At 40.7% G+C, this 26,291-nt stretch overlaps 2 protein-coding genes across 5 annotated transcripts; both read right to left on the reverse strand.

Moving 5' to 3' along the window:
* Window positions 1–139: 139 nt before the first annotated feature.
* On the reverse strand, window positions 140–14,129 carry LOC141971087 (heterogeneous nuclear ribonucleoprotein M-like). 4 transcript variants are annotated; one of them, XM_074928191.1, is made up of 13 exons: window positions 14,003–14,129; window positions 13,824–13,917; window positions 11,102–11,299; window positions 10,560–10,713; window positions 9,457–9,506; window positions 9,089–9,149; window positions 7,006–7,107; window positions 6,374–6,418; window positions 5,901–5,975; window positions 5,290–5,388; window positions 1,812–2,593; window positions 1,459–1,510; window positions 140–572 (listed from the first exon to the last, which is right to left on the reverse strand). In XM_074928191.1, the coding sequence occupies exons 2-13, from the start codon at window positions 13,899–13,901 to the stop codon at window positions 409–411; spliced, it is 1,860 nt and encodes a 619-aa protein (XP_074784292.1). In that variant the 5' UTR covers window positions 13,902–13,917; window positions 14,003–14,129; the 3' UTR covers window positions 140–408. The 4 variants fall into 4 exon arrangements, with proteins under 4 accessions (XP_074784292.1, XP_074784291.1, XP_074784289.1 ...); XM_074928190.1 differs by having other exon boundaries at window positions 13,800–13,917; XM_074928188.1 differs by lacking the exon at window positions 14,003–14,129 and having other exon boundaries at window positions 13,824–13,936.
* A 604-nt stretch (window positions 14,130–14,733) lies between these two features.
* Window positions 14,734–26,291, reverse strand: LOC141971088 (heterogeneous nuclear ribonucleoprotein M-like). Its single transcript, XM_074928192.1, has 3 exons — window positions 26,108–26,291; window positions 21,585–21,754; window positions 14,734–14,902 (listed from the first exon to the last, which is right to left on the reverse strand). The coding sequence occupies exons 1-3, from the start codon at window positions 26,245–26,247 to the stop codon at window positions 14,838–14,840; spliced, it is 375 nt and encodes a 124-aa protein (XP_074784293.1). The 5' UTR covers window positions 26,248–26,291; the 3' UTR covers window positions 14,734–14,837.

The following is a 26,291-nucleotide window of genomic DNA, read 5'->3' on the forward strand; positions in this document are numbered from 1 at the left end:
CATACTGTCATAAACTGACAACCATGAGGAACATTCTTGCTTGACACTTCACAAGAGAATACAAATTCTAGTTTACTGAGCTCAGTTTACAGATACTTTTGCAAGCATAGGATGTGCTGCCAGTAACGGATGCTGTGACTGAAATCTTTAACTTGCATTTATTATCAAAGTCATACTGTTTACATCTGTAATGTCAACAAGATGCCACAACTACAAAAAAAGATTGTGCACATTGCAGTTTCAATGCAAAAAACAGTAAAATGGAAATCCATTTGTTAAAAAAGTAATTAAAATTACTCCAGAAGCAACTGAATTGTTTTAACACCTTTACATCCAGTCAAATTAAAATGGTTAACAAGAAAAAATACAAATTCAAAAATCTGGTATCAGTGTTAAAAAGGCAACTACTTAAGCATTTCTATCAATTCGCACGTCAATCTCCCTCCCACGGAGCTGTATCCCATTCATCATACGGCAGGCCCGCTCAGCTACTTCTGGGGACTCAAATCTAACCACACCACATCCTTTAGACTTCCCATTCTCCATCTTGATATCAGCATACAGCACATGACCTTAAAAAGAAAAGAAAGGGTCTTGTTTAACCCAGCAGGTACCACATAACTGTCTGGCAAATCACAGTTCTCTACCTCAAGCCACAGAAAGCACACCTTTAGATGCTGCCATTAATTTGAAACTTAAAGCTGCTGGACAACTTTACCACGTCACTGTTTCAAAGAAGTGCTCTCAGTTTAAGTGATTAATTAAATCAAACGGGTTCTCTCAATTCCCACTCAAGCAGCAGCATCAGAAGTAGATGAACAGAACAAAGCACACGCTAACAAGCCCTGTCCAACTCGTCAACACCCACTTCACATCACAACTGATGAGGCTGGGACTTGATTTTGCCATCAGACAAGCAGCACAAAATACTGAGGAGCAAGGTCTGGGCACAGCAACTGCTGCCATAAAAAAACCTCCCCGAAGCTGAACAGCACACCTCAACAGTCAGTAGCTGCATTCAGAATTTTTTCAATTTTTTTTTTTTTTTTTTTTAAGGACAGTTTTCCCAAACAACTATGTTCACTTTGATATAAAGAATGTGTGCAGGTGTTTTTCAGCAACTCTCAGGACTTCCATATCTCTATTTCTATCTCTTTCTGCAACTGCAAGGAGGTTATTAACCTCGGCCCCTGAGAGGAGGAAGAAGGCAGCAAAGGCTTAGAAAAAATATATGTTAAGTGGGTTATCAACTAGCCAGGCATTTGTTTCTTTTTAACTCCACAGAATTCTTGCTGGTATAGCTGGGATAGTAAACATCCTCACAACACTTGTCAGTGTTAAGATCTGGCATTTCAGTAAGTTTGAGTGAAATTTTAAATACCAGTGTCAGGGACATACAGAGCCAGGATATACTGTTTAATTCCTATTTAATTCTCAGAGTAATTACCAGTAACTTACCACATTCATTAAATTTATCTTTCAGCATTTTCCATGTAAAATCAAAAGGCAGCTGTGAAAAAGAGAAGAGCAGACCGTTACTGAGGATCTGTTGAACTACTTGCAAGCACTGCCAACTCTTCAAAACATGTTTTCCATCCTGGGACAGCCATTGTTCAGCATCTTCATTTACAGATGCAGAAAGCTCTTCTCCTGCTAAGGAAATGGCTTCAACTCACAAAAGCCTACCTAACTCCACCTTTGGCAGCATCTAGTATTAGATACTCTGACAAGGCAACCGAGCGCAGATGAGATCAACATGTCAGTACCAATTGATTTCAGGAGGAAGGAGAGGTAGGAAGAAGGCTACTCACATTTCTCACAAATATCTGACAGGCTTTTCTGGCCACCCCAGCTGCAGGTCCTCCAGTTCCTCCAAGGGAGCCTGCAAAATTGCCTGCAAAGTTTCCACGTTCCATGTCCATTGTTCTTTCAAAATTGCTTCCCATTGCAAGTCCCATTCGATCTATGCCTGCTCCCATGCCCTGCCCCATAGCAGGACCCATTCTTTCCATATTAGTGGCTCCAATGCGCTCCAAGCCCATTCTCTCCATGCTAGCAGCACCCATACGATCTATTCCTATTCTTTCCATGGGAGTGGCACCTATGCGATCCAAACCAGCTGGCATTCTCTCGATCACCTGCCCCATTCCAGTTCCCATTCCAGCAGGGACCATACGCTCCATGCCTATGCCCATTCTATCCATGCCAGAACCCATACGTTCTACACCTGATCCCATCCTGTCCATCGTGGTGCCAACGCGGTCGATGGCAGCACCCATCCTCTCGATACCAAAGCCTATTCCAGAGCCCATTCTTTCTATGCCAGAACCCATCCTCTCAATAGCTGGGCCCATCCTCTCAATGTTAGGAGCAATATGATCTATGCCCAGAGGGGCCATTCGGTCAATGCCTGAACCCATTCGCTCCACGTTGGAGCTCATGCGATCCAAAACAAGACCCATCCTGTCTATCTCTGACCCTACTCTCTCCATCCCATGCCCCATCCCGGAAGGAATTCTTTCTATTCCCGAGCCCATACGATCAATGCCAGGTGCCATCCTCTCAATCCCAGGAATGCTGGCATTTCCACCACCTGCAACACAACACACAGATTATCAGTAATCACACAGGGACAAAAAACCCTAATGCATGCTTACACTACTGAAATGCTTCAAGCTCTACCATTACTCAGAAAAGTTACTGCAAGCTGTGTGCTCTGTTGCTGCAGAATATGAAGAAAAGTTTTATTTCGGATGGTAAGAAGAGTACTACTGGTGATTACGCAGACCATCCTGACTACAACACGTGACTTAGGGGAGCAGTCATCTCAGACCACACGCTACAGTTGGGATGGAGAAAAGTTTATCCCTTCGCTAAGGAGCTTAACTTCTGTATGCACAAAGAAAGCCTTTCAAGAAAAACAAAGGAGAAAATTTTGAAGGCATAGGCAAACCTAGGAGAAAATCAGGTGACAAAACTGATTATTTTAAATATAATCTTAGCTGCTGGCTGTCCTGTGCAGTACACTGGGGATTACACAAGAAGAATAATAATTCAGTAACTGAAATTACAGTTCAAATACAGATTGCTTAGAAGAGGATTGAAATCACATCACCCTTGCGACGCGACTCAAAGATTGCTTCTGCCAAGCCAGGGAGATTTCTATGAGAAAAGCTTGCCCAAACCTAAGAGCCTTCTTATCACCAGAACCGAAAAAAACAGAAAGCAAATTCCACGCAAGAACCACAGCAGAATGACCATTATAAAGTCACAAACCATGCTTGGCTTTTTAATGTGGAAATATAAAAAGGCTGCCTGTGCCGTAAAACATAAGAATAGGGTTTCTGTATCTGCTACATAAAATCCCTTGGCTGAGTTGTCCTGACTCTGCTATAGAGTCTTCAAGTTCCTGCAGTAAAAGGATCACTCCCCTCCAGCTTAGGCCATTTTTCTGTTGTACGAAGGATCTTGGCCATCTATCAAATCACGTTTAGCACTGAGCTCTGCAAAAAAACCCTAATTCAGTTTGATTCTTATATAAGGGAGCCTTGAAGAAAGCATGCTTAAATATTTTTAATATTTAATGAAGAGAAACAAGATATGTAACCCTGAGATGAGCTCAAGAAAACTGAAGCAACCACATTTGTGAACAACACTCATCCTGCTTCAGTATTTTGAGCTTCAGTAGACCTTAAACAGCAGTATGGATCCAGGTTACATGATGTTTATACTTGTACAAGCAAATTGGCTTTTTTTTTTTTTTCATTAAGAAAAAACAGCAATAAACATTTAGTATTTCTTCAGCTGAAAACTGAAGCATTTTGGTTTTAGTCTCCTAGAAAAGGGCTAATCCTGTACAGGCAGGCAGAGTCAGCTCTTGGTTATGAAATGTTGTGATTCAGTCATTAAGCAAATGAAGTTAATTCTGTAAATTGGGAAGGGGAAGAGGTCTGCCTACTTGGAAATATTTAGGTTCAGCTTTGTTTCAGAAGTTCTGCAGTTTTGAGTAATTCATTACTGAAATAGTCTGATATTTCCAGAGAATCACTGGGAAACTTGCTAGGAACCCAGATGTTATACAGACAGCAGGAAGGAGCAGGACTTTGTTTTCACTGAAGAAAATATAGTATCTTGGCAGTAGCATTTCAAAAATGGACAACAGCCAAAGCTGACAGTCTAAAACCATTTTTTCTTCCTATAATCTTTTATCAGAAAAGTTTTAATGAATAACATTGCTTATCTATTTAAATATTATCTCCCTCAAAACTATTTTTTATTGCATTATGAGAGATATATATAAAAAAAACCAAAACCCAGTGAGTTACCGTAACTGAATTGCTGCTTTAAGTGCTTTGAGTTTTTTTGAAGGCTGTATTTGCTTTGCAACCTTAATTTTAAGAATATTTGTCTTTTTTTAATGACTTATACAAAGATCACCTTTCTTTGCATACAAGATCCATTTTTATAGTCATCTGAGTTGTACCAGCAGCACTATACTGCATTTCACTTTCTTTAAAAATTAAGTTACATCAAGTTAGCAGAGCACAGCAATAACAGAGCAATCTCAGGAATGGGCTGAATCAAGCTGTACTCGCACAGAACAGATGCTCACAGAAGACATTAGAAATGTTCAAGTTCTGAATCTTTCCATTAATACCTTTTGTCATCTTGAAGCTGCTACAGACAGAACAGCCCTGCACTAGCCTTGCTCAGTTCAAGTAATATTTTACACTGAGTTATCTGCTATATTGATAGTCTTCCTTTTCCCACTAGGGTTCAAAAGGAAAGACCAAGAGAACACCCCTGCACTGCACAAGTTGCAAGGCATTCTCTTCAGTCATCTGATGCGTGAGTCTATACCAGATTCCTAAAACGTCTGGGAGGAATGGAAGGAAATTAAGGTTTGACCATATTTCTCCTCCCCTCTGCCGAGGCTGCAGACTATGTTTTAGTGACAGGATTGGGTCATGGATCATTCAGAACCTTCCTCTTTGCCACACACATATGGGAGTTTAGCATGAAGTTTCAAGGCACAAGACATGTGCAAGCCCATGAAAACTGTGATGTTTCCTGTTGCATCTGAAATTCCATTACACAGCCCCACAGATCACTGCTACCATATCCATATCTGCCTTCTGTAGAGCTCTTAGGAGTTTGATCAAAACCAGACTACTACAGCAAATATATATAAAATACAGCCTGTTTTGTTACAACAAAACACACACAATTTTTACATACAGTTCAGATATGAAAAGCAGGTAGAAGTAGTACCTAGCTTAGTGTATTTACCTATTCCTCTCTCCAAGGTCTCTCCAAAACTACGAGACATTCCCATTTCATTTCTTCCAAACTCTCTTTCAAATCCTCCACCCATGGCACGATCCATCTCTGAAAAGATTAAGTCAGACATATTCTTCAGGGTGTCAAACTGACTCCTGAGAGAATATTTTAATACAGGCATAATTTTTAAAGATTAACAGCAAGGTAAGTTTTTTTCCTTAAGTTCTCCTGATCATTTTATCATGCCTTCTTGAGACCAAATAAAGCAGGACGCATCTCAGTAAGGACAAACACATTCGAGGCAGCCACTCTGCTCTGGAGACGTCTTTCTGGTGAATACAGACAGAGCACACTTCATCTCTTTCTAAATTAGTCCTTCAAGAGAACCTCAACGCATCAATTGTTGTCTACAGCAGAGGCCACAACCAATTTGTGCACACTGTGTTAGCTGTAAGCATTAAGTTTTTCCAGTAAAAGCTGAGAAGAGGGAAATGACCTGTCCAGAAAGTCTCTCCAGTGTTACCTTTCCAGAGAACACAGGTCAGGAGTTGAAAATAAAAAAAAAAAAAAAAAAAACAAAAAAAAACCCCACACAAAAAAAAAAAACACCTAATGCCTACCACTCATTCTGCCCATGTTCATTCCAGCTGGGAAGCGACCAATGTTTTCCATGCCACCAAAAGGACCTTCCATTCCTAAAAGAAAATATTTTTCAGGGATTCTTTAGCAATGCATTTCAACTTAACGCTACACTTCACCCACATAAGCTGTTTTCACAGAACATTTCCACAGGCACCAAGACAACTCCGTATCACAGATGCGCAAAACAAACTTTGGTGAGAATTTAGTCACACTATCTCCTAAACCAAAGGCAGTTTTAACAAGTTACATGACAAAAACATTGGTCATGTTTTATCTGAGGTGTTAACCCTTCCCCATCCACCTACAGCAGTTATTAATACTCAAAAAGAAACAAGTTATTACTAAATTAGTGACAATTTCAAAGAACACAAATGCCTGCTAGACGTATATGGCTACATTTACATGACTTTGAGAGCCCAAGCTATATACATGTCAAGAAAACACAGCTTACCTCCCATTTTATTCATTCCAAAGCCCATGCCTTCCATTCCCATTCCTCAAAATAAAAGAGAAAGCTTTATATAGCAGACGTAATTCTACAAAAGTTCAGCCATTAGACTGGCTGTAGAAACAGAGACCATACAACATGTCCACTGTTTGGACTGAAGAGCTTACATGTGATAACTCCGAGTAGATTGCAACATTCCTTCTCAGAAAACAAAGCAGCAAAGGGGAAAAAACCCATAGGCATTTATAAATTGAAAGCTGAATGTGTGCTACTTTTTAGGTGGCTCTTTTACTTGTGCTGTTTAAACATACCCTAAACAAAGATTTGCAAGCCCACTAATAAGTGTTAAAAGTGACAGATGGTTTTAAAAGTTTAATGTATATTTGCAGTGTCTGCTGCTCATGCTCAAGAGTCAGAAAATGAGAGCTGTGCCTTGACCACAGTGAAAAAAAAAATGGAGCAGTCGGTTAAATTCAAGTTTCCATTATCAAGCTCATTACTTAGCTCAACAAAAACTCATTTGGCTTTAACACTCCTAATACACTTCAACTTTTTGTGTAGGCAAAACAAAGCTATCTACCTTCTACACAGCTTAAAGCTCTCATGAAACAAAAGCATAGGAGTAATCTTCTTACCTCCAGGTCCCATGTTGCCCATTCCCATGCCTTTGTTTAAATGATTTGCATCAATAGGTTGACCTCCAGGTCCTAATCCCATGCCAATACCACCAAGACCATCTGAAGAAAATATTCAGATATCAAAAAAGCCTTCTTTCCATAGTTTGACAAAACAGCAAGTTTTATTCTTAAGTAATTGACTTCCATTCTCCAAAAAGCTTGCTGTGTTCCCACTTTGGGGTGTGTACTTAAAGCATGAAAGCGTATAGTAAATCCAGAGTAGATGTGTCTTGAAATATACTAAAAACTATCTCAAATATTATTTTTTTTTCTCATAATCCATTTTCCAGCTTACTACTGAGAAAACTTGCTTGGTTGGTTGGTTTTAAGCTGACTCCTGAAAAATAACTGGCTAGAACACTGCTTATTTTGTGCAACTCCTCAATCTAAGGAGAATCGAGTGGGCAATTTGGTATAAAGATCTTCTAACCTTTGCACAGTATTACCCTTGATTGACAAATGGCTTATTTCCACCTTTGCCAAGGTTCTTCCCTTGTAGGAAAGAATTTCACCACAAAGTTCAACCTATCATTATGATAGCCACCTATAGAATTCAGAGCACACAGCCAGCCTCTTCTCTGAGCAAACAAAGTATATCAATCCCAGGCATAATTTTGAAACTTCCTGTACCCAAATGAATTATTCCCCAGTCCAAAGAAAGAAGAAAAAGCCCTCATATTTTCCTCATAGTTAATCAGGAAGAAAGCGTTCTCTGCTTGCACTTGCATTAAACAACAGCTTAATGGCATTCTTTGCCTATGAAAAGAGGACTTCCTCATTTACAGCTCAGCATAATAAACACAGGCAGTGTTGAATCTTGTTTTAAAACAACACAAGATACCCCTTCCCCGCCCCAATAAAGGCCAAGAAACAGGCTTCCACTGGTATCTGTCAAATTTTATACAAAGATAATTAAATTGGAACCCAATGACTTTCTCTTGAAAGAGAAGTATATCGTTATAGAAAGTCAAGGCAGCAGTAAAACCCATGAATGATACTGCTGCTGAATAAGGCTTTGACCAATACACAAAAAACTGAATTAAGGGATGGATTGGTTGATGATCACTAACATTGTGCAAGTTAGCAGCACACAACAGGTTTGGTTCCCATGCCTAAGAAAACAGCAACAGGCTGAATTAACAGAATTACGTTAAACAGCCACACTTTACACTTTTGCTGTATTTAAACAAATTAAGCCTGTGTTCTCCCACCTCTTAACTCTTCCCTTCCAGCCCAGACTCTTCCTGTTCAATACTTTCAGTATCTTATCACAGCATGGTTGAGGTTGGAAGGGACCTCCTGGAGATCATCTGCTCCAACCTCGCTGGCTTGAGCAGGGCCACCCAGAGCTGGTTACCCGGGACCGTGTCCACGCAGCTTCTGAGTATCTCCAGGGACAGAGACTCCACAGGCTCTCAGGCAACTTGTTGTTCCAGTACTCAGTCACCCTCACAGTCATGTTTCTTTATATTCAGATGGAGTCTCCTGTGTTTCACTTTATGCTTAATGTCTCTTGCCCTGCCACTGGGCACCACTGAAAAGAGCCTGGTTCCCTCTTCTTTATACCCTCCCTTCAGATATTTATATACAATTTAGAAACCTGAAGACCTGGTAGATTCTCAGGTCCTCAATTCAGCCCTTTCAGTTGAAGGAAGAACATTAGATATCCAGAATACCATCACATAAAAGGGGGCACACTTTTCCCTACTGACTGATTAATTACGTTTCCACTAAATCCCACTATTAACAGTAGTTTTATAAGGCATCAGGGTCTTCAAATTGCCACTGAGAGATCTGGAAGCCTTGAGAACATGAATGGGATACTGTTTTAAGACAGGCTTCTAGCTACGAGCTGAAAGAGGTATCCAAAAAAAAGACTGAGCAACTGCTCCTTACTATTTCCCCCTTTGATATTATTCAGACCATTTGGATCCCAGTTTTCCAAAGCCTGAAACAGTCTTACTGGGGCTGGGATTGGGCCCCAGTTGCTGAACAGCAAAATAAAAAACAGAACATGTTCAATCATGCAGGAGAGACTTACGAGGAAGTTGTTGAGGTCGCTCTGGAGGAAAGAAGTCTCCTTTGGGAAAGGCTCGTTCATCCTAAACACAATTCAGTACATTAAAGTTTGCGAGAAAAGTAAGAAATTATTTCTTCCTTAAAAAAAAATTAAAATACAGAAATGTAAAGCTAAATCGATCTTCACTGTATTTATGACTGTCTTATAGCAAAATAACCAGAATTAACCTTCCCCAAAGGCATGGGTTGACATCATCAGGAATTAGGCAATTCACACATTCCCCTCCCCGCCTCACCTGGTATTTCAACCCAGCCTTGAAACCACACATCATCCAACATCAAGAGCACAATTATCAGTTCAAAAAGCCGTAAGAATTTGAACATACTTACCATTTTTACATGCATCGGTCTGTCAAACAGCAGCTGCCCATTAAACATTGCTGTTGTTTCATTAAGGATCATTGTTCAAGTGCTAGAACCACACAAAGCCCTAAAACTTTAAGCATTATCTGATGCAGAGTACAGAACCCCAGTCAGAAAACCACACCTCTACAGGTTGCTTCTTAAGATATTGTCCACAGATTATCAAAAATCCTTCTGCCTTCTCCAAAAGCTTTGAAATGCAAATAACTGAATATTCAAAGAATGGCTGTTAAGATTAAAATACAAGTTAAAAATACTCTTCTGGTTAAGTTCATTAAAAGATCGCTCAAAATGTGACTCCAAACCAGTCTAGGTGTCTAAATGTTTCGTCAGTAATTTTAGCCACTTAAAACAGGAGAAAAACATGCAAAAGTTCTCAACATTTCCATATCAACAAAGAGCCAAATTTTGAAATACACCACACTAGTGAATCATGTGAAATTTGTATAAGTCTTTCTCCCACACGGCTTAATTTTAGGTACACATGAAGAATGGAATTAACATTGAAATAGAAACTTTGGGAGGGGAAAGAGGGAAGTATTTTCCTCCTTTCCATACCACAGCCACAAGTTGAGAGATCACGCACACTGTAGCATCTGTACTTTGTGGTGGTTCAGTTTGGTTTTTGTAGATTCCTGCGTAACAAACCTTAGCTTGCACTGTGTAAGGATCAAGGAACAGAGGAACACACTAGGTCATGCCATCTGACACTGCAAATGGGTTTGTTTAATTCCTATGATGGAGGTAAAGGAGGAATGCAAGACAAAAGTTTTCTCAGAAATAGCATTTTAATATTAGCTACAACCTAGAATCGTTTGGGCTAGAAACACGTATATTCAGTGTGGGAAAGAGAATCCACTTTGTTAATGATTCTAAGCAAACAGCAACAATTCTTTCAAGATGGCCTTTCTTCTCTTTTCTCAGTTTTCCTTATATTTTTCATTCACTGCAATGCCTTGACTTTCTCTGACACAGCAATATCCTTACTTGTAATACTACAATTTATATTTTCATCTTTTGTTTATTAAGTTACTTGCCTACTATTTACCATCGTTACTCTTCAAGGATACATATAGCCTGAACAGCCTCTATAGCTTGCTCAAAAGTGACAGTGCCGATCCCACGACTTTTGCCATCTTTATCTTCTAGTATGTCTGCCCGAACCACAACACCGGCCATGCTGAACACTTCTTTCAGTTTCTTCCAACCAACCTTGTAATCCAACTGAAAGACAAGTGATATTGGAAGTATGAAAAAGATTTCCACCAACAAACAGCTTTAATGTTTGTACATTTTGTTTCCCAATATGAGCAATCTTAACAAACAGTCTTCACAGAGATAGGATAAAATTTAAATAGTAAAGAACTCTACGGAGTTTAATGCAACATTCTTGGATTTGTTCAAAAGTACAAATTAGCAGACACCATAACATATAGGATTCATCCTAGTTTACAATTTAACTAGCACAGATAATCAACAAGACTAGCCACAGAGTAAGTTACTACTCAGTTTTACTGGACCAGAGCTGGAAATCTAAGGCTTTTCTTCTAATTCACCAGACTTAACTCTGTTAAAACCAAGATATTCTGTTCATGGATTACACAGCACTTACATTTGCAACAAAGACAGTGCTTCCCAGTCTCCCTGCCTGTAGGGCATGAATGATCTCATTGGGTATGTTGGGATTGTTGAGTATACTGGGCGGGATATTGATCATGCCGGGGCCGCCAGGGCCTGGACCAATACCCATTCCACCAGCTGCTGCCATGACCTTCTGCATCGCTCTCCTGGCGTGCTCACCATCAGGATCCTGCAAAAACAGAAACAACAGACTTGGTTCCCTCCATATTCCATTAAATGCGCGGGGGTTTAGTGGCATGTCTAAAACAGTCAAAAGAAGGGCTTTCCCTTTATACAGGGCTATCTGCTCCCTATAGCTCTCCAGCCAACTACTTCACATGTCTTTGCCGTTCACCAATTTATTTTCTTTTAACCAATATGCCAGCACTCTTCAAGTTATCAAGTTATTCCTGTCATGCATTTCCACCGATTCTGACAGTGGTTATCTCTTACTCAATACCAACAATAAACCTCAGTTACATCTGTTCCAAAGACTGATAAACCCAGAACAGCACTGGAGAGGCTTTGGAAGACAAATGCCAACTGATCCTTGGCATCTTCAAAACAATGCAACAATTCCTTTACTTTGCACTTGGACTTCTTTACAAAAGAAGACACAGTGTGTACAATTTCAAGAAGGTTGGTTTGGGCAACATTTTATTTTTACCCCCCACGTTGGCTTTCTAACCCAAAACACCCCACCTTCTAATGTATCCCCCTATCACTACATAATCTCACAATTTTAGGACATGCTAGAGAACATGAAGCATAGGATGAAGAATTCAAGGAAGGAATTAAGATTAATTATTGTCACTTCACTTTATACTGAAAGTGAAGGTAATTACCTTCACAATACAAGGCAAACTTATGTTACTTAAGTTGCAAATGTCACACTGTATTCAGTGAGCAAAATGCACCAGCACTGCAAGACTGCTGAAGGAAGTGAAATGTCAAATATAATTGATTAGTCAGAAATACAGGTGCTTTAAAAATAAAAGCTATTCAAGTTAATTTTAATCTTGATCCGAATTTTAAGACTAAACAATAGCACATTTTGAAAACTAGAGAAAAGATAGCTTTCACATGATTGTTTCAGCTACAGAAAATCATAGTAGTCTGAGGTGGAGAACACATTAAAGTGAATACAAGTCACTTCTCAATTTAATTTTCCTATTTCACTGTTAAAATAGGGTATTGCTTAAAACCAGATTAGCTCCAGTAGAAAGTCAAGGAGCAGTTGTCATACAAACCAAAGCCTTCTGATCAGGCACAGAGCTTTATCTATTCTGCCACATAATAATTTTTATCATGTCACTCGAATGCCTTCATGCTCCTCAGCAGTGAGACAGCCAACACGGAGAGGTACGAAGCAGACAGCCGGCAAAACTGATGCTAATGGTCATCCACAATAATCCACAAATTCATTCCACACAGTCAGACCGGGGCACTCTGGCTGGGATAAGCATTGCTAAAGTCCCTAATACTGACAAAATGCTTCTTCACTGATTTCAACTATCATTTCTGTTCTGTGTCATACAGGCGGAAATATTTAAGTATGACAACAGTTTCATGAAAAGTTGGGCAAATTACAAGTACCTCTTCAAGAACTGAACCAAAGGGCAACCTGACTTCCAGTACTAATGGTATATCATTAACAGGAAAACTGACCCAGATGTGGCTCACTCTCAATAGCTTTTTCTTCCAAGGGTCCCTTAGGAAAGTCAGTGCCTGACGAATTCCAGGTACAACTATGTTTTTCTAACCTTCCATTTCACCTCTTCTTTCCTTTAAAAGGTAGCAAGAAGTCAATAGTGCCAGAAGACAGCTTGTAGCCAGAAGCAGGCTGCTGCCCCCAGAATTCATTACTCTACTTACAAAATCTGCCAGATCTGAGAAGTGCTGCCATTTGCTGTCCTCATCCTTCTTCCCGAGCGCTCCTCAGACTACAGCAAGAAGCAGGTTACCAAGGGCAAACCTTCTGCACACATTCTCTTTCTTACACTCATGCAGACATCTTCCACTCCCCACCATTATGTGGGCAGGGCACAAAAGCACATCAAGCCTGCTTAGCCAAGAACACAGCTCACATACCCTAAGGCCAAGAGTCAATGCTAACACTGAAGCAAGTCCCTTTTTATTTTTGTTCAACTGAACCTTCAACGCAGCTACAGGTCCCAGATTGCTGGAATAAAATTTTAAACTTGTCAGTGGTTAAGAATTAACTCCTGGCAGAGCTGAGCGTGTCATACTGGTTGACAATAGCAAAGCCATTAAAATGGAAATAGATTTTTGAAGTATTTCAGACAGCAGCTTATTCTACAGAATTGTTTGTAGAATACATTTATTATGATGCAGAATTAAAAGGGAAGGCAGTCAAGAACAAACAATACTTATGCAGGTTTCTTCTTCAAATAACTAAAAAAGAAAGTATACCTGCAGTTAAAGCCAAACTCTTGCTTTGTCCAAGTTCTGCATTGCTACCATCAGCACCTATTCTTTAAATCGTTTAGTCTTGATAATCACGTTCAAACTCAAATTCAGCAGTACATGCTGATGGTAAAAAAAGAGTGGACTGTCTTTTTTTAATCCTATTTGATGAGTCCTGCCTTTTGTCAATTATTCTTATCTGCAAATGAGTCCGCCATAAATCTTGACTAAGAACTACCCCTTCACCTTCAAATTCAACATACTGAAAGAACAGATGCACGTCTTACTTCTTTCACTTTCAATGGTCTTCCACCAAGACTATGCTTGTTCAAAACCTCTGCAGCCTTTTTCATGCTTTCTTCCATCTTGAATTCAACAACACTGTGGGGATACAAGACATCTAAGAACATTGCTTATTTTTTAAGAGTTTCCTCATTTCTTGCTATAAATTCATAAGTGAACTTACGCGCATCCCTGATGAGATGATTTCACAGGCGAGTAACAGGGAGGAGAGGAGGGAAGAAAGAAGAAATAAAGTAAGTAAAAGCACAACACACACAACTTTTTTTTTTTCTTTAAAGTCAAATCACATTAGTTAGCCCTAATAGTGAAAATAAACATAATCTTACCCAATAAAGCCTTCAAAACTTGAATTCCATAAGATATAATTTCTTATGCGTTAACAGGATTAAACTGAAGTTTCTGAAGTTGTAACAAACAGAACTAAGTCCCGATTCTCCAAGAAAAATACCACACGCTTCATGTGACCTGTTCTTCCCTGTCATACAGCAAAACCCTTGCCATATTCTCTCACCCTAAATCCATATCCTTCAGGAAAGCGTGCTCCTACTATTTTTCTCCCTGTAAGATACTGTCACTGGACTAAAGGACTTAAGTACCTATGATGGCAATATACATTTACGTTTAGGAATTGACTTCTCTTTACTGGCACAGGAAGTGTAGTTTACAGAACCTGCTTTTGCACACTGGCCTTACAAATTCAGCAAACCACTACAGTGACGTTTTCCAAAACACAAGTATTACATTAATATTCCGTACCACTATACATACTGCTAGGGTCCGTGGGTCATTCAAACAGCCAACGCCAACTGAACACAGTGGAAGACCACCCTAACACTGTTTACAAGGCCCCATCCCACCTCCTCCCCACCCCAAAAGAAGCTTTAAGCAATCCTGTTATAGCCACTAAGCATACACACTCTCTACCTTCCTGACTGCGTTTCGTTCCACGCCACCATACAGTTACATTTGTCATGTAGAAAATCCACAGAAGAAATCTCTCAAACACTTACCCTTGACTTTCCTTCAGCGTCCATTAAGAGCTCCACGTATGTTACCTCACCAACTACAAATCAGATTCCAGACGACACATATACCAAGGGAGAAAAGCCAAGAAAACAATGGGAATTTAGAACAATCAACAACCGTGTATGGAGCCTCTGCCTTATAAGAAAGCCCAGAAACACTCCATGTTCTCTAGACCACAAAACTGGACAATTACAGGTATGCAGTAAAGTCTTAAAACAGTTAAACATGTTCTTGATTTTTCCTCCACTTCAAAAGCCAGCTATTTCCACAATATCAGTTTCCTTGATCTTTAGTACCCACTCGTTACTTGAGGCAATCCAAATCCATGGGAAAGTCTGCAAGAACAAGTTTCCTTCACTTTACATAGTATGCAATCTTGTCTCTGTTGTCCAGAACTTGAACAGTTACTTGCTTCTTTCTGGATTTAAAGACAAACTTCCAAAAAGAGAGTCAGACTGTTCAGAGAGACCAAGAGATCACTGACTGCCTACTATTTATTTCAGCAGGTTTTCAGCTTTTTGTTAAGCCACAATAAAGTCCATTTTTTAGCTTCAATAAGGAGTATTAAACAGTCTGACATTTGCTCTCAAGACAAAACCGTCTACAGCAAAGGGCAAAACACACTGGAAAACTACATCTGCACCTTTCCTCACAAGATTAGGATTGCCTTTTTATAACCACATAACCATATCATGTACCTCCAGAATACAACTACCAAAATGGCTGCTGCCTTTGAAGTGACTGGCATACAGAAGAATCATCGAGAAAAACGTTTTTGGCTTTCTTTCTGGTTTTAGAATTCCTAGTTTTTAAGTTTAAGACAGGAGGACTCCAAGTTGCATTATATGAAAGGCAGAAAGCAGTCTTTGTGGGAAACCACGACCCAGTCTGAAGGTTGATAACATACTCTGAGTGAGGAACTGGAGTCTCACACTCAAGCAAGGGACAGACAAGAAGTGTTCAGCCTGATCTCCCTCAGGACCAGTCATTTACAGGACACTTAAGTGTCATTATGCAAAACGACCATCCTGCAAGGTCCCTCTTACTGAAAGAAAAGGAATGCTTAATGAAATCACTACTTTTTTTTCATTTCCATTTATTATTTAAACAAATAATTTAGCAATATCAGCATTCCAGCCAAAGAACAGTTAGCTAGGCAGAATAAACTCTGATCCGTTTGTGTTTTTATGAGGATAGTGTTTGAGGCTGGTAGAGACTACCAAGCAAGTCCCTTTGAAAGGGACAGGGCAGATCAGTGGTCGATCACTATCCATAGCTTCACCAGCTGAACAATAGTTCTAACGAAATTAATTCCATCCTATAATGTGAACAATATGAGATCACACAGCATATGTGGAATTGTCTCCGCAGTCTGTGTAGCAAAAGGGGCTGTGCTGTAAACAGCCCTCCTGGACTAGTCCTTGGTGGCACATGGTGGCCGTGCACCGAGTCCAAATACTCAGCATTACTAAGTCATTCTGAAGCCATCCATCTCAACAGCAGCAGCCAGAGTCCAACCAAACTTTGATCAAGAATGCAAGTGTGATTCAACAATTTATGTAGGAAGACAACAAATTCCCAGATTACCTACAATACAAAACCACTCCATTTCACAGAGGCCAGAAGTCACAGGTTGGAAGTCTGTGACTTTGCTCCTAATAACACTCCTGAGCCCCTGGATTGAGGGCTCTCCTGTCCCAACCACTAATCAAATTCAGCTACAATTCTTACTTCAGATCCACACAAACACTTCCAAAGTTTGCCAAGCTTGAACATAACAGATTAAATATGATTTAATAGTTACTATTTTAACAAATCTGAGCTCTGAACCACAGATTTCCAGGAGTCTATCACAGCAGCAATTGTTTGTCACACTCCTAAGAATCTACTATGTGCCAATTTTGCTCAGTGCTTCACATGTGAGCCTTATAGACACCTACATTAGAAACTAAACATACATCTTGAAGTAGCTGCTTTCCTTCAAAGGACATCTGAACTTCCTGAATAGCCAAATTAAAAAAAAAAAAAAAAAAGCAGGGGGAGGGGAACACCACAAATAGTGTAATAGCTCAGTAGCCAAGACACCAAGTCCATAGTACAAAACAACTGCAATAAAAACGTATTTTTTCACCTAAAAAACATGTGAAATGATTCAACGTGACACTTCTTGCAAAAGACTACTGTGTGAGGCTGGCAAAGGAATTTTCTTTTTTTTTTAAGAACATACGCTGGGTCACATTTTATTTGGCTTTTTTCTAGATCCCAAACCACAGTGTATCAGAACATCAGGCACTGGGGATAAAGCAGCAGTAGCAGACAAGGGTAACCTATGATAGCGCACAGGCAAATAAGCCATGGAAAAGTACCAAGAGCAGATATCCACGTACTAAACCTGCTTCAGAGGGCAGAAGAAATGCACAGTGATCCAGGCAGATTTTCTTTCTGCTAGAGAACAGTTGGTTTATATCGGGAAAAATATCCATAAGTGAAGAAATTTCATTCAAGCACAAGAGACTTACTTAAAAAACTCAAGTTTATTATTGGACCAGCCTCCAAAGGGAGATAAAACTTGCAGAAAATACGAGCTCTAAGTCAATGCAAGTATAATTAAGGAACATGTTCCCCATGGTGTCTTTAAGACTTATCTTAAGAGCAGACCGATTTGGTTTTTTAAACCTCACACGTGAGAAAGTTCAGAAACTCAGCGTTTCCTAAAACAAGAGACTGAGCAGAAATTATTGCAGTAACTAGAAATACAAGTCACAGGAATCTCCACTGCTACTTATCATTACAGTCATATTTTCACTCCCTCTCAAACTTTGTATCCACTTCCCAAAGTTCATCTGCACAGAAAATTAAGGTGTTCAAGCCATGCTGGTCTGTCAGAATTCAGATATTTTCCAGCCACTGTTCAGGAAGTTCAGATAAGTATGTCCAGATGGTGACCTGAGGCATGGCTGAGCTGGATTCGCTAACCCAAAGGACATACTTGGGAAGTACAGGATAACCAGCTCAGATGTAGATGTCAACTTTGAAGACTCTAAAGTTGGGCAGTATGATTTTAACAGTTAGAGACAAACCAAGAAGCTCTGAAAGGCATGAAAAGTGCAGAGAGGCAAGTCTCAGCAAGAAGAGAAACACAGAAACTGAAAAAGGAGTAAATGCTTTATATCACGGTAATTTCTTTGGCCTAGAGGGTCAAAAGTAAATACTAGAGAAGGAAGACTCTCAAGACATTACCAAAACTATACGAATGTCCCATCATCTTCTGAAGTAAAGAACTACAATCAATGTGACTGATTCAGAGGATGCTGCCATCAAGAGCCTCATACTTTCAACGTGAGGCAATTCAGAACTGGTCACGGCTCCTCCTTCATTTACAGTGTTTAAAGCTCAAGACAGACAAACTCTAAAAAGTTACATGGGGGGTGTGGGCTGGGGAGAGAGAAGAGAAACACACACACATGTACAAAGCTTTAGTTAAAAGGGGAAAAGAAAAACATTCTTCCCAAATTAGAGAGAAAAGAGTTCGCAAGCTTTCTTAGACAGTAGGGGAAGGGAAATCTCACTTTTGCATGAGAACCCAGAGAAAAATATGGGAAATTTTGGCTCTTTAAGAGCCCAGGGAGGAAAGAGGGAGTGAAAAAGCTCATTGCAGCCACTGATGAAGGGCAGTGCCTCCTCAAAAAGATAGTTGAGGCCAGGGAAAAATAGAGCAACTCAGAGCATCTACTGAAAGTAAGGGGAAAGCGAGGAAGATGTGGAACAGCACTTCCATGTTGCTCATCCATCCTTTTCTCTTTGCCCACCTAAAACTTCAGTCTGCAAGCACGCTGTGACAGAATCTTGGGCACCAAAACCCAGGGGACTCCCCAGTAACGGCTGTCTTCAGGTACTGGAGTAACAGCTATTAGTACTGAAGTAACAAAAGTGCTCACCAGTACTTAACCTCTGGGATTGTGTACAATAGCAAGAGGGTGTGAGTTACACCTTTAGGAGGCCACAAAGGTTCCAAAAATTTCTGGAAATGGAGCAAGAAAGAAGGCAGCACAATGAAGTTTAGCAGCTGCTCTTCTTCACAGAAAGTTTAAGCTGGGAAAGCTCTGTTGACACAGGTAAGTGTGCCTGCTCCATAATACAGCTCTGCCTTATGTAAAGGTGGGTACAACCACGCTAACACAAACAGTTTTCGGGGTGTCCTGGAATCTTTGAATGGGACATGAGCATGGCCTTGCCTGCAGCTGCCCCCAGCTTTGCAACAGAGCAGAACATAAATATTGCCTCATTTTACAGCTAATCTTTCTCCTTGTATTGTATGCCATCTTGCTACTCTGGTCAAGAAAAAGGTTTAAAACACAGAAGTCTGTATTTCCTAAAGGAATCGATAAATATCTCCAATTCAAATACAAGTTCTTTTTTATCATATGGTACCACCTCACTTACGCCAGCTGCCATGAAGCATTACCATTTTTCTCCCTAAGACAGAGCCATTTGTTGGGGACAGATTAAGACATCTGTTTAGCATTCAATGGTGTTTACGTTTAGACTCCACTTACATGCTGAAGAACTGCTGCCTCATTCTTCTCCTGAAGCCATTCACCAATTGCCAGTTATCAATGCTGATTACATCAGTTTAGTAGAACCTTGTGTTTGTCAGCCAATACAAGGGAGTTTCAAACAAGAACATTTTTTAATTTCATTAGTAAGTATGTCATACTGCATACCTGTAATTGAGTTTCACCAACAAATACACTGAAATGACTGAACCAAGGCATTACTCTTGAGAGAGATGTCACCTTTAGAAGACTGTACGCATCTGAAAAAACCAGGTTGCAGAAATATGAGCAGACCTCAAAGCTCATGTCTCCTAAACCATACTTACTGACGCAAACCAGCCGATTGAGGTGAATTCCTCCTACGTTCAGCAACCTGCTATGCCATTGCTGCTAACAGCTTAAGTCTTCACAACTGCCAAGCGATGGAGCAGTCATGGAACGCCTATGTTTACCCTTTGGGTACACATCTCTTTCACGTGCTCCCAAAACCTTGAACGTTTGGCCTGTAATTCTTACACTTACAAACCAAGAATTCTAACATTTAGATTTTTCCACGGTCACATTCCTGGTTCTTGGAACTACTATGCCTTGTATCGAGAAGTACCGATTGAGCAAGTTCAAGCACAGCACGAGAGCACCAATTTGGTAGAAGTCAGTGACTAATTAGAGTGAATCGCAACTACACAGCAAATCTAGACTGTTGTATTTTAACAAGCAGTCCCAAAAACCAAGAACAATGCTTCTCAATGTTTAGCGTAACAAGCCCTGCAGACAGAATGGAGAGGTTTCAATGTTCCCCTAGGAGTATCTGCTGGAATGAGCAGCTGAACAGCAAGGCAGGAAACAATCTCACACCGGACTTTTCCATCCACGTGAACTGGAGAGAAACCACAAGACACTTGGAACGGAATTCAACATAGTACTTAAAATTAGACATCTACACATACAGATACTCCTATTAACCAATGTATCTCGTGTAGCAAAGTGAAAGCATAGTTTAAGGCAAGGGACCATTCATAATTAGGGCCTGTTAAAGCAATCTTTCAGACTGTAATTCTTTGTGTTACAGAACACCATTGCTGAATCTCAAGCATCAACACTTCACAGCCTCTAATTATGGAAGTTTCCCAGGGCTTATACTCCTGAAGTTCATTACGCGGACTCAGTTCCATTTTGCCTCCAAAGACAAACATTTTGAAACCCTTTGGAAATTTGTTCTCCCATTCGTTAGGCCACACCTTGTGAACACATTAACTATCAATCCTTACCCAATTCAAACACAAGTGAACACTGATCACTATTTTGCGAGACATTTATGACAGATGCTATGTATTTTAGAAGTGACCCACAAGAGGAAAGGTTGTATTAGTTACTCTTAGCTTGTTCTGAGACCTTTTAACGGTGGAGAAGCCAAGTATTTTCTTGCCACTCCACTGCATTTCCAAGGTGACTTGAAAACTAGTAAATTGAGTATCAGCTTAAAGCAGTAACACTACATTTAGACTCGTCACCACCTGAGTAGTCAGCTCAACTTCATCTTCTTCAAGAGATGAAGATGCTAAGGTCAACAAACTAAGGCGACTCCCATTCATATGGGACAGTTAAATAGAAGTGGGGAAGGGGGAAACACCATGACCATGATATCCAAAGCCCTAACGGTGCTGCAGCACATGCCGAAGTACAAACCTGGTTTTTCTTTTTTGCAGGTCACCCTTAAATACATTTTACTGCTATCAAACGGCAGTATGGATCTTTATCAAAGCACAAATCGCTACAAAGTTTGAGGACACAGCTATATATACACACACCAGATCAGCAGTAAATATCTACCTTTATTACCCAAAAGACATTGAAATGCTTCAGAAAGTTTTGTTGCTTGTCAAGACTAGAACCTGATGAAAGCCTCATTTTTCCCCCCTCAGAAAAATACTCTTTTAAACTCCGATGAAGCACTATTAGCTATATGCCAACATGCCTGTAAAGGAACTATCCATCTGGAAGGCTGCCAGGGAGCAGATGTTGTGCAACACCCAAAAAGGCTTCAAGAAGACCTTTTACAAAACTCATATCACTAAGTCCACCCAGAACTTCAACTCTTAAGTTTACAAAGTCAGCCACAAGTAAGATGACAGACATCACTTGGCCACCTGAGTTGTACATTACCTTTCTCTTTGACCAGGTCTTTCAGAGACTGCCACTTCACATCAAATGGAATATTTGTAATAAAAGCTCGGTATCTTTTAGCAGGATTAGCATATGGCTCAAAGCGATTTCCTCCTCTTTTGACACTTTTCTCTTTTCTTTTTTCATTTTGGCTTGGTCGTTCACCTTCACTGCAAGCAAAGAAAGATAATCACACACATTAACTACTCTGGCATTGGATCAATGTCATACCACCTCTTGGAACATAACTTGTTACATTCTTAAAACTAAACCAGAACTGGCAAAGTTTCATCCATTTTTGTTTGCAAAATTGTATACCTTTCAACCAAAGCTGGAACACTCCAGTGCTACTGTGTATTGTAACAAAGATTTCCTAATAGCAGACAACTTACATCACGAAGACCCACTATTTTCTCCCACATTTATCCAATGTAACCAAAGATTTCCATTTCTTAAGCTGAATTTCTTTAAAGCCGACCAAGCCTCGCTCCTCTTCATAATACTCCAGACCAGATATCCACCCTATTTATTTTCTCCTCAGCACGCTATACTACTTAAATACCTTTAAGTCAAATAATACATTGACTCACCATATTTTTAGTCTTACACTAGAAAAATTTTAATAAAATAATCCTCTATCTATCTATGCACTCAGGTCAATGACTCTTACCTAACACTTTTATTCCTCCTCCAACACATACAGGTTTTGGATTACACAAATTCAAAGCCTCTGTGCATTACAACAAACGTATTGAATAGTTCTTTTTTCAGAATACCAGCTCTAACAGGACAAATAAAATAAAAATCAGAAATGAAGACCATTTCTCAACCAACCTAGAGGACCATCAGGCATTAATAGGACACAAATGCCACTGAATAACAGTATTTAAAAAAAAAAAAAAAACCCAAAAAAACAGGAGAATTGAATACTTCAGCCTCAGCCTGACATGATTTCCTTAACTAATCCAATTAATCTCATTGTTCACTTTGTGCTGGTTGAAAATATGCAGAAATACATCTTTAGAAAGAATTTATGAGAACACGTTAGTCAAAAAAGCTGGAAAAGTTTCCAAAACTTATCTGTACACACACTGAGCTTTTGCTCAATTTAAAACCTTAGTAGCCCTGCAAAGTCCAAGTCACGCCAGAAAGTCTGGCTCTGATGTGAACACAATTCTGCAACAACACTGTCTGTTGCTTCAGAACCATTTCAATCACTGAACAGATACAAGAGCCTGCAGGGGAAAAACAAACAAACAAAACCAAAATACAACAGCTACAAAACAAGTATATAGATGCCTGTTTCATATTTGAGTGGGTTCCCCATTTTTATTACATAGCAGCCTACACTTTTTCAGCCACAAGAATATGTTACAAGGAAACACACAGAAATATCGTACTTTATGGATACAGCCATAACCACAAACAGAATGTGGCTCTAAGTATGGCCATCATCTATCACTACTCGCCAAGAGAAACAGGTTCTGCATGTAAGTAATATGCTGAAAAATTATTAAAAAATTAAATTTAAAAAATATTTTTAAAAGTACTCTTTTAGTTATGTACAGTACTTATTTTACCAAAAAGTGACATTTTTAGACTTTCCTCCACTGAACTTTAAAGTTTCTTGAGAAATGAAGTAATTAAAAAGCCCAAAACAGATTCAAAATAAGACAATCCTTCTAACACTTTAACTTCTGCTTGCCTGAAGAAATAACACAAAATTTAGTGCTTGTGTTAAAAGCTACACCCAGTTTTTTATGGCTGTTCCTCAAACTGGAACTATTTACATTCCCCCTGGGTTGAACTGCTGTATAACACCCTTAGAAGTAATGCGGTATGATGCAGACATTTTTTTGCAAACCTGCATTTAAGGCTCCCAAGTCAGCTTAAAAACACCTCAAACTTTAATATACCTGTAAACAACTCAGAAAAACCACAATATTTGCTGTTAAATACAAGCGTTAGCCTAGAACATATTCTTTATCATATTCAGTGTAACAAAATCCAGCCAGGTCAAAAGAAGTGTCAAGGAAAGTACTTCAGAGGTTTGATCTTTTCCTTTTACAGGATTTCAGACACCACCACCATGGGTTTCACACACAAAAGAGACAAGAACAGGCAGGCACACGTCCACAGAGATAGTTTAAAAGATGTGGTTACTAAGTATGAGAACAACTGAATGTTTAGGGCAACTTTGAAGGGAGTTCTAGTTCTAGACAGCAGAAAGGAATGAGCTCCACATCACTTCCAAAACATACCATGCCTGTGAGTATCCCTCAGTTTGAAGCACAAGTGAGATGAAATTCCCACAGTAGCTTCCCCATCCCAACAAGGAACCACTCTGAGTAACTGTGATCCATTTACACCGAGACTAATGTAAAATCTACAGAAAATAATGCACTTAAGCAGTTATTTTCAGAAGATATTTTATCCACTCTGATTTTTTTTTCCTTGGGTTACAGAACTGAAATGCTTCATCAAGACTAAATGAAACTTCTCCCATTTGTAATACATGTCGAAGTAAAAGGGAAGCTCTTGTTTCCTCCAAAGAAATAGACTATTAGGCACATTGCTCTGCAAGATTTCTTCAAACATGCCACCTAGACCTAGTAAGTGTACCAGAAATCACTGAACACAGCAAGAATCAAAATCCACTACAGGCAGATCCCCCTCTTCCCCCCGCAAGGACACAGAAAATATGTTCATGTGACCACTGGCATTATCACTGTAGATGCATTAGCTTTGCTACATGGAGCTTGATACTAGATAAAAAGATAAGCTGTCTGGAGAAACTCCAAAATATAAAGGGGGCCGGGGGGGGGGAAAATCAGAACAAAGTAGACATCTGTACTTATGCTTCCAGTATTAAACCATCTCCTCATATAAATCAAACTACAGATTACGTGTTACCTAGACCTGCAGGCTCTGTTACAGTCGCCAAGAGTGAGCTTTCCGAGACATAAACAGAATCCAAGATATGAATGTCCTCCAAATACCAGCTACCCAGAGGAGGAGAGAAGATGGGAAGATCCTTCCCTAGCCCAGGCTAACATGACATGTCATCGCATCATGTGCCATGCTGACACTGGGATCCCCACCCTCTGGGATCAGGGCTGCCTCCGCTCCTGAACAGACATGCCTGTCTCTGCCTGGCAGGAAGAAGGCAGAAAGAGCTGCGTGAGTGTTTTTTCAGTTGCCATAAGCACAGCTGAACTATTTTGTGCTGGAAAAAAAATAGATACAGACGTTTTGCCCAAAAAGTGACACTTGGAAAGCCAACTACCTTCCCGGTCATGTGAAACACAGTGCACAAACCCTGAGAGCAGAGGCAGATGAGAGCGTTTTTTTGAACTGAGACACACCATCATCTCATCACCATATCCGTATTATCTCAAATTAACTACAGACCATCGATCTGGCCTCTATCATTCAGCTCTGGGCCACACTAGATATGCAACATGCCTGGGCATAACAGCCTGCAGCAACCAGCAGCCTGACTGACACACAGCTATGTAACACACCTTCAGGAACAGCAGATAAAGAAATCTGACCTCAAGTCTGAAACATTACTCACAGAACCATCAGGTTCAAAATGCCAATTCTTATCTCCGCAGCATGCAAGGCCTGGGGCCAAAAATTACCCAAAGAAAATGTGTTCTTTATTCCACAGATTCTGTATTAAAAAAAGGCTTTGCTAACTATGAAGTTTTCCAAAATAATGTTAGCATTAACACAGGAAAGTGACCAGCAATTCAAGCTTCTTCTGCTCATCATCCTCACATTTACAGACCTTGAACTGTAACCCCTGCACTTTTTTTAAAAATCTCTGTAACATTCTACTGACATCAGAAACACAATCCTTATTTAGTGCCTGGCATCACCTTCAAGCTCCTGCTCTTGAGGCATTTGTCTCTCGTGTTCCTAACCCACTCCACAACCACGAAACAGAGCACACTTTGCTCCAAATGTTGCAGCAATATGAGAGATGACTGTCCGAGAGGAACTTAGTTATTACAACCCGCCATTGACAGAACAAAAAGTCAAAATCCATCTCGCTGGCACAGCCTGTACGTCATGGAGAGGCTTTAAGTTGTCCACTAAGGCCCAGCAAAAGCACTTCCTAAGCGGGATACGCAAAGATCTGCAGGATCTCCCTGGCCGCCGTACCCCGGGGCCTGCGCAGTGCACACAGCGCCAGGACGAGCAACCGGCTCCTTCCCCGCTTCGACCTCAGGCGGCGGGAGCCCCCGGACGCGCCTTCCCGGGGCGGCTCCACGCCCGCCAGCCTCGGCGCCGCAGCGGGTAGGGCCCACCCGGGCTCCCGGGGCGCGCCCGGAGGCGAACAACGGTCCCAGCCCCAGCAGCGGCCCTGACCCCAGTCCCGGCTCCGACGACAGCCCCCCCATCCCGGCTCCGGCCCCCCCTTCCCGGCCCGGCTCAGGCCAGGCCCGCGGCGCGGGAAGGCCGCATGCGCCGCAGCAGGCCCAGGCAGTAGCGCGGCCCCACAGCGGCCACCCTACCTCTTGGGAGGCGCATCCCCGGCACTGCTTGCCCCGTTAGGTGGTGGCGGAGCTGCCGCCGTCGCCGCGGCGGCTGCCGGTTCCTCCATTTTGCCACCGGCGCTTTCCGTGGCCGCCGCTACCGCCGCCGTCGCCGCCATTTTCCCAGCGCTGCGCCTTTGTGTGAGGAGAGCCCGCCCCGCCG

This window comes from Athene noctua, chromosome 27 (assembly GCF_965140245.1).
Source record: "Athene noctua chromosome 27, bAthNoc1.hap1.1, whole genome shotgun sequence".
Classification (NCBI taxonomy): Eukaryota; Metazoa; Chordata; class Aves; order Strigiformes; family Strigidae; genus Athene; species Athene noctua.

Bases quoted from the DNA above. Each gene is read 5' to 3' on its own strand.
- LOC141971088 (XM_074928192.1), bottom strand. From the start codon at position 26,247: ATGGCGGCGACGGCGGCGGTAGCGGCGGCCACGGAAAGCGCCGGTGGC. The intron at 21,755-26,107 runs GTAGGGTGGCCG...CTTTGCTTGCAG, and splicing joins GGGGATGCGCCTCCCAAGAG to TGAAGGTGAACGACCAAGCC. The intron at 14,903-21,584 runs GTAATGTACAAC...TCTGATTTGTAG, and splicing joins AGACCTGGTCAAAGAGAAAG to TTGGTGAGGTAACATACGTG.
- LOC141971087 (XM_074928190.1), bottom strand. From the start codon at position 13,901: ATGGAAGAAAGCATGAAAAAGGCTGCAGAGGTTTTGAACAAGCATAGT. The intron at 9,150-9,456 runs GTAAGTATGTTC...AATTGTGTTTAG, and splicing joins GACCGATGCATGTAAAAATG to GATGAACGAGCCTTTCCCAA. The intron at 5,389-5,900 runs GTAGGCATTAGG...TAATCTTTTCAG, and splicing joins GAACATGGGCAGAATGAGTG to AGATGGATCGTGCCATGGGT.